General features: G+C 39.1%; 1 protein-coding gene across 1 annotated transcript in view; it reads left to right on the forward strand.

Moving 5' to 3' along the window:
* Window positions 1-8,906, forward strand: part of MTPAP (mitochondrial poly(A) polymerase) — a 37,767-nt gene that overhangs the window by 26,251 nt on the left and 2,610 nt on the right. The window contains 4 exon segments of the mRNA XM_017869699.1: window positions 1,633-1,859; window positions 8,224-8,316; window positions 8,398-8,445; window positions 8,448-8,470. Of these exon segments, the coding sequence (XP_017725188.1) occupies window positions 1,633-1,859; window positions 8,224-8,316; window positions 8,398-8,445; window positions 8,448-8,470 (391 nt within the window).

Raw genomic sequence — 8,906 nt, forward strand, 5'->3', positions numbered from 1 at the left:
ATATATATATATATATGTATGTGTATATATATATATATGTATGTATGTATGTATGTATGTTTGAGATGATGCCTTACTCTGTCACCGAGACTGAAGTCCAGTGGCTTAATTTTGGTACACTGCAGCCTCGACCTCCCTGGGCTCAGGTGATCCTCCCAGCTCAGCCTCCCAGGTAGCTGGGCCTACAGGTGTGTGACACCACACCCAGCTAACTTTTGTATTTTTTGTAGAGACAGGGTCTTGTCGTGTTTCTCAGGCTGGTCTTGAACTCCTCGGCTCAAGCCATCTGCCCACCTCAGCTTCCCAAAGTTCTGAGATCACAGGTGTCAGCTACTGTGCCCAGCCATTTATTAATAAGTATAAAGAGCCTTTGTGTGTTTTACTTATTATTTAAATCATGTTTAGAAACTTTGATTTAAAAATTCTGAGTTCTAGGCCGGGCTCGGTGGCTCACGCCCGTAATCCCAGCATTTTGGGAGGCCAAGGCCGGTGGCTCATGAGGTCAGGAGATTGAGACCATCCTGACTAACACGGTGAAATCCTGTCTGTACTAAAAATGCAAAAAAATTAGCCAGGCATGGTGGCAGGCACCTGTAGTCCCAGCTACTGGGGAGGGTGAGGCAGGAGAATGGCTTGAACCCTGGAGGCAGAGCTTGCAGTAAGCCAAGATCGTGCCATTGCACTCTAGCCTGGGCAACAGAGCGAGACTCCGTCTCAAAAAAAACCAAAAAAAAATACATAAATAAATAAAAATTGTAAGTTCTAGATCTACATTTTCTTTCTTTCTTTTTCTTTCTTTCTTTTTTTCTTTATTTTTTTGGCAGGGTCTTGCTCTGTCACCCAGGCTGGAGTGCAATAACGCTATCTCGGCTGACTGCATCCTCTGCCTGCGGGGTTCAAGTGACTCTCCTGCCTCAGCCCCCCAAGTAGCTAGAATTACAGGCGTGCGCCACCATGCCCAGCTAATTTTTGTATTTTTGTTTGAGGTGGAGTTTCACCGTGTTGGCCGGGCTGGTCTCGACCCCTGACCTCAGGTGATCCGCCTGCCTTGACCTTCCAAAGTGCTGGGATTACAGGCATGAGCCACTACGCCTGGCCCTAGATCCACATTTTCTTTCTTTCTTGTTTTGAAACGAAGTCTTGCTCTGTCTCCCAGGCTGGAGTACAGTGGCTTGATCTTGGCTCACTGCAACCTCTGCCGCCCAGGTTCAAGCAATTCTCGTGCCTCAGCCTCCTAAGTAGCTGGGATTACAGTGGCACGCCACCACACCCAGCTAGAGAAGGGGTTTCACCTTGTTGGCCTTGAACTCCTGGTCTTTAACTCCTGACCTCAAGTGATCCGCCCACCTCGGCCTCCCAAAGTGCTGGGATTACAGGCATGAGCCACCGTGCCCAGCTTACATTTTAATTATCAATTTTAAGAGGATATGTTAATGGGAATGAATGTATTTGATATTCAGCTATTCATATTAAATTATCTATTGCAAATTCATAATGCTTTTGATTAATCATGATGTTCTGAATACATTCAGATATAGTAGGATATTTAGATATGTTTCTTGGCATATGTTTAATTTTACCTTTGGTTTATAATTTGGGGATTTGAAAATTTTCTTATTTTATGTTTTGAAGGATTGCCTTGACAAGTTCTGAACTCCTTTATATATATGGTGCCCTAGACTCAAGAGTGAGAGCCTTGGTGTTCGGTATACGATGCTGGGCTCGAGCACATTCGCTAACAAGTAGTATTCCTGGTGCATGGATTACAAATTTCTCCCTTACAATGATGGTCATCTTTTTTCTCCAGAGAAGATCACCCCCTATTCTTCCAACACTAGATTCCTTAAAAACCCTAGCAGGTAAGACTAGAAAGAAACTTCTCCATTTTCTTTTTCCGATGTTATGAGTAAATATAATTACCATGTGTTACCAAAGCCCCATCTATTTGTTTATTAGTCATAAAATTTGTCTTGACTTTCAAAGCCTTGTGGTTCTAAACTTATTATTATTATTATTTATTTATTTTTTTTAAAGCCTACCGGAGTCATAAGAACAGATGATTTGGGAAGCCAGGGCCTTTAGCTAGCTTTTTAAGCTTTATTGATATACCTTTATATGCCTTCAGCTAAATTTATATACCTTTAGCGAAATTTTTTGAGAGTTCTGTTTTCTGTGTATCAGTTGGCAAGGTTGTTTACAGCAGTTGTGAGATAGCTGGAGCTCCCCCCTAGTTGACCAAGTCTAGAATGACCTTTTTCAGATACAACTTTTGATTGGATCACAGTCTCAGAGATGACTTTCAAATTGGAACTTATGTTTAGACTTGTATTAGAGATATTAAAACTGTTTCATGATGTTTCAAAGATTCTAAATGTGTTTTTAATGAAAAGCTTATAAGCAGTCTTAGGTGCATTATTTTAAATTTGACATACTATATCGTTGGTATTATAAATGATTTTATAAATGCCTCCCAGGTTCAAGCGATTCTTGTGCCTCAGCCTCGCTGAGTCCTGCTGGAGAAGTTATGCTATGAAATCTTGCAATTGTAAATGCTAAAGGGAAGATAATTAAGGGGTACATACATACAAATGCATACTCTGTCTTCTACCCATCTTATGTAATTGCTGCCTGATAATTCAATTAAGTGCTTTCTTGAATCTTCCTGTTTAAAATGACCTTAAAAGGCAAAGTATTTATGTAGCTTGGTGTTTAAAATCTTTAGCTCTCTAGACACGGCCCAGTTTTCCTTCCTCTTCTCTACTCCTCTTTATGTGTCCCACATTACAGCCAGTGCTGTGATTACCCTTGTAACATTTCATCTTAGCTCTTTGTTCACACCGTTTTTCTGCCTGGAATCTGCCTTCAGTTCTCTCAGTCTAAATTATTTTTTCCATGCTACCTTCCCTTCTCCACATTAGAAGTGATCTCTTCCTGTCAACACCGTAAGTGTTGATATTGTTTGAAATCGACCTCAAAAAAAGCTTGATTTGTGTTTACAACTAATTGATCACAGCCAGTTACAAATTTCTGTGTTTCTTCTCCACTCCCACTGCTTCACTTGACTAGCCTAAAGAAATAAAATAAAATGAAATAAAATAAAATAAAGCTAGATTTGATAGGTTAAGGGAAAACGGGAAGTTTTCAGTGGAGTAGAGTGGTGGTCACTTATCTCACTTTTGAGATTAAAATAAAGGGCAGCATCAATATCTGTGCTCATTTCATCCCTTAGTGTCATTCATTCAGTATTTACTGATTACTTCCTATGCATCAGGTGTTATTGGAGCAGTGGGGATATGAACAGTGTTCCCAGATAACTCACAATCTAGTGGAGAGGTAAGCGATACGTAAGATATGGGCAGATCTCCACCATTAAACTACCTGTAAGTAGCACTTCCTTTTCCACTCCTGCTGTGTGCAGTGATGCTTAATGCTACTCTCACAGAAACCATCGTGGGGAAAAGTCACGGAACTTTTGGAGTTCAGAAACTGAGAAACAGTAGAAGCTATGAAAGGAGGAGCAGAAGAAAGTTGAACTTGGTATAGACTACTCCTAAACATCTTGATTGCTCCCTTCAGTCTTACAAGTACTGGCACCCCTGCCCATGTCAAGGCCCTGTTGTCCTCTGCCTGTGAAGACTTACATTGTCTTTCTCCCTTATCTCCAGTTTGGTTCCCACCAATCTATTCTTAGTTAAGAGAGTGATTTTCACAAATACATATGATAGTATTATTCTGTTTTGCAGTCCTTCAGTAAATTTCTATTATCTTTTTTTAAAATGTCCACTAATTTTTTAAAATTTTGTTTATTATTTATTTATTTATTTTAAGAAAGGGTCTTGCACTGTTGCCGAGGCTGGATTACAGTGGCACAATCTCGGCTCACTATAACCTTGACCTCCCCGGCTCAGGTAGTCTCACTTCAGCCTACTGAGTAGCTGGGACTATAGGCATGCACCACCATACCTGGCTAATTTTTAAATTTTTTGTTGAAACGGGGTCTTGCCATGTTTCCCAGACTGGTCTTGAACTGGACTCAGGGGATCCTCCCACCTTGATCTCCCAAAGTGTTGGGATTACAGGCGTGAGCCACTGTGTTCTACCTTGTAGGCAGGCTGGAGTGCAGTGGTACAATCTTGGCTCACTGCAACCTCTGCCTCCCAGGCTTAAGTGATGCTCCCACCTCAGCTTCCTCAATAGCTGGGATATACAGGCTTGTGCCACCACTCACTCAGCTAATCTTTTAAAAAACTTTTTGTAGACCTGGGGTCTCACTATATTGTCCAGGCTGGTCTCAAACTCCTAGGTTCACGCAATCCTTCTCGGCCTCCCAAAGTGCTGGGATTATAGGTGTGAGCCACCTTGCCTAGCCTCCACTAATTATTTTAGGAAAAGAATATGATACGTGGACAAATTTTAAATGACCTGTTGAGTTTTTAATTCCAAATCTACTTTAAAATACATTTAAATATGTTCACATAGCATCAAAACAGGCAAAACTAGCTTGGAATTCTTTAATATTTCACTTGAAACATCAAATTTGATTGTTTTAAATTTTGCAGTAGTTTTAAATATGGTAAGAGAATTTTTCAGGCTAGTTGTTACAGTTGCGTCTCGGCATATAGCACATTGTAGATGCCTAATTGTCAAAAAATGCCAAGCAAAATTTGATACATTTTTTGCCTTCCATCACCTATGGTTTTTGAAGTTGCTACAAAATAACTTGTCTTAGATTAATGAATATTAAGAATTGGGTGAAGATCATTTTGAGGAGAATTTATCAACATTTTCCTTATCCTTTTTTTTTTTCTCCAAAATCCATAGTTTTTATACTTTCTGATTTTGACCAGTAGTTCAACATTGGTGGACATTAAACCTAAGGGAGGAAACAATTTTAAACTGTGAAACAATCAAAACCATCTTGAGTCTCGGTGTTTAATCATTTAAGTGACTTGAATCTTGTGTACAGTCATTTCATTTCTTCTAAGCTATACCACTTACTTGATACACAAATAAAGTAGCAATTTGTTCTTTTTTAAAAGAAAAAAATATTTTGTTTGCTTCCTTGCTTGTTTATTAATAGAAGGCAGCATGAATTCCTAGAATACCTTCCAGAACTTCTAGGACTTTGTAAACTACTATTTAGAACCTAAGCTAAGATAAAGACCAAACTTTTTCACATTGTGTGCAGGGCCCTTTATCAGCTTCCTTTTCATCCTCTTCTCTTACGTTGATTCCTGTATACCAGTGGGGAGCGTTAGCCAATCTTGAACTCCTTGATGATGCTTGATGTTTTATGCTTTTTTTCATTGCTCCATGCTTTTGCCTGAAATGGCCTTCTCCCAGCCTCCCCCTGGCCCCGGTTTTTTTTATGGAGAATCTCAAGGTTAAGCCAGAAAAGACAGACAAACCCAGTACAGGATCTCATTTGTTAGGTCTTTTCTCGCCGTCCTCTGCCTCCCAGTGGGTAGTGCTTTGTTGCTTTCCAAGCCCGTGGTACACACGTGTATTGTAACAACTGTTAGATTGTTGTAGTTCTTTTATCTGCCTGCCTCAGCGTTGTCAAGCTTTTCTAGGGCTGGCTGTCTTTGCTTCATCTCTGCGTCTTCTGTTCCTGGCATAGTATTGGCTTCATAGTAAGAGTTCACTATATAGATTTCAAAATGATTGGATAACATTTTAAAGTTGAGGGCTGTTTGTACTGGGCAAGATGTACCATGATGTTAACTTTCATATTTGGTTCCTCTTGAATTGCCCTGTTTCATTGTGTTTTCTTATAATCTCCACCGTGTTCTCTCATACGTCTCATTTTCTTGTGTTTTCCATGCTTTTTGGTTTTGCTATTTTTGTTACATTTACTTCTGTGCTTAGTGCTTTCTTTGAAGATTCATTCCTGAAAAAAGGCACAGCAATTAAAACAGCATCAATATATGTGACTGACACTGCCTCACAAAAAACATAAACTGTTAATTACTTGAAGTAGTAAAACATGTGCCCAGGTTCCTTAAAAATAGATCTAAGTAGAAATATATATATACACACACACACATTTTATATAGCTCCTTCAACATATTATAAATTGTATAGTAGAGCACATAAAATGTGCTATTAAAATGTTAGAACCTAGAGTAATTTTTGATAAATTATGCAAGTAACCAGGTCTTGACAAAAAAATAATAATAAACACAAAAAATGGGAGACAAATTTATAGGAGGCTTATTATCTCTCTGGTGATTATAGGCATTTGAAATCAAATATCAGGGCTGGGCACGGTGACTCACGTCTGTAATCCTAGCATTTTGGGAGGCCGAGATGGGTGGATCACTTAAGGTCAGGAGTTTGAGACCAGCCTGGCCAACGTGGTGAAACCCTGTCTCTACTAAAAATATAAAAATTAGCCGGGCATGGTGGTGCTTGCCTGTAGTTCCAGCTACTCAGGAGGCTGGGGCAGGAGAATCACTTGAACCTGGGAGGCGGAGGTTGCAGTAAGCCAAGATCACTCCACTGCACTTCAGCTTGGGTGACAGAGCCAGATTCCATCTCCAAAAAAAAAAAAAATTAAAATAAAAAAATAAAGTATCAGCAATCATTCAGATGATTGGTTATATGCCTGCTATATGCTAGATGCTCGTTGCGGGCAGGTCAGTGGTGGGGAGTTGGGCAGTAATGAATAGGATAGTGGCCTTTGTAGTTCCAGACTGGGGCAGAGGAGTGGACAGCATACAGACAGTCAGAATGCAGTCAGATAAGTCAGATGGTGAATGGAACAAAAAGGATGGAGAACCAGTTTGAAATTATGAAATGCTTTCAGATAAGAAGTAGCCATTCATGAGATTTCTGAAGAGTGGGAATTTGCTCTTGTAAACAACATATTATCTGTTGCAGATAGTGTGGGCCAGGGATTTCATGGTGGTTGTGTATTTATGAAAATGATTACCTCTAAAGATATAAATACTGGTAGAAAAGGTGAATGCCTGAGTCTAATGTGCTGTCATTGAGTTCGTTTTGCTGAATTACTGAATTCCAGTTACTCTACAGTGGACATTTTAGAAATTACCTGAAGCTTTCTTAGTTAGCATTCAGTTTGTGTCATGTATGAAAATGGTAAGAATGGAATTGGATATGTAAGTTAAGTATTGACTAGAGATAGTGCTGAAATTTGGTTTGGTGAAAGATGGGGGAACTCCCTACATTTTCATCTACTATTAGAAAACTGATTACCTCAAAAATTGATTACGAATCATTGGGTTGTTGAAAGACAATAATTCTAGTATGCTAAATTAAATGTAATGTTAATTTCACTGTGGCATAACTAGTCTCAAATCTTTTTTTAAATTTAACTCCATTAAAAGAAGATAAAAAGATTTGAGATTAGTTATCCCATAGGGAAATTAACATCATTAAATCATAGACAAGAAATTATAAATTAAATCATTATTAAATCATTCAATCATCATTATTCAATCATTTATAAAATCTATGATTTAAATAAAGAATAGAGTAGAAATTTATTTAAACTTATTTGTTTTGTTTTGTTTTTTGAGATGGAGTCTTGCTCAGTTGCCCAGGCTGGAGTGCAGTGGCGTGATCTCGGCTCATTGCAACCTCTGCTTCCTGGGTTCAAGCGATTCTTGTGCCTGAGCCTCTTCAGTAGCTAGGATTACAGGAGCACGCCACCATGCCTGGCTAATTTTTGTATTTTTAGTAGAGACGGGGTTTCACCATGTTGACCAGGCTGGTCTCGAACTCCTGACCTCAGGTGATCTGCCCGCCTCAGCCTCCCAAAGTGCTGGGATTACAAGTGTGAGCCACTGCGCCTGGCCTTAAATTTATTTAAATCATAGATTTTTATTCTGAGGTAGGGAATATCTTTGAAATCTGTGAAATAGGCCAGGCGCGGTGGCTCACGCCTGTAATCCCAGCAGTTTGGGAGATGAGGTAGGCAGATCGCCTGAGGTCAGGAGTTCGAGACCAGCTCGGCCAACACGGTAAAACCCCATCCCTATTAAAAATACAAAAATGAGCTGGGCGTGGAGGCATGTGCCTGTAATCCCAGCTTCCCGGGAGGCTGAGGCAGGAGAATTGCTGGAACCCGGGAGGCGGAGGCTGCAGTGAGCTGAGATCATGCCACTGTACTCCAGCCTGAATGACAGAACAAGACTCTTAGGCAAAAAGAAAAAAAAAAGGGAGGGGAAATATGTGAAGTATTTTTTGTTTGTGTTTAAGATGCAGAAGATAAATGTATAATAGAAGGCAACAACTGCACATTTGTTCATGATTTGAATAGAATTAAACCTTCAGGGAACACAGAAACATTAGGTAAGTGTCTTTCTGTTTATTTGATCCTTTTTGGATTGAAATAGGCTTTCCTCTGATTTTCCTTGTTTTATTTTCTTACAGAATTACTGCTGAAGGAATTTTTTGAGTACTTCGGCAATTTTGCTTTCAATAAAATTCCATAAATATTCGACAGGTAAATAATGTTTCACTATTTAGTTATTAGTATCTGGTCTTCCACTGTAGTAATATTTAATTAACTGTTTTGAAAACACTCTAATAAATGTTATTTTATTTCTTTTCTATAGTAATTGGTAGTAACAAGGAGGTTGATGTCCAGAGAAGTTACATGACTTAAGTTTTAAGATCAGTCATCCCTTTACACCAAAGGACAAAAGCTAGCTCTTTAGCATCTGCCTTCTTATTATGCCATGGGACTTCTCTCCTCACTTAGTGTAATACTGTTTCCCTCACAATATGGAATACATTCTAGAAAGTTTCCTGAAAAATATTATTTACATACAGCTGTTTTTAAACTGGATTTGTGTCTATGGAATAAATTTAAGTCCCAAAGATAGATTTCAGTGATTCCCTCAATTTGAGCCCTTAGGATTTAGGTTTTTTTTTTTTTA

This window comes from Rhinopithecus bieti, unplaced genomic scaffold, assembly GCF_001698545.2.
Source record: "Rhinopithecus bieti isolate Rb0 unplaced genomic scaffold, ASM169854v2 scaffold_758, whole genome shotgun sequence".
In the NCBI taxonomy this organism is placed as follows: Eukaryota; Metazoa; Chordata; class Mammalia; order Primates; family Cercopithecidae; genus Rhinopithecus; species Rhinopithecus bieti.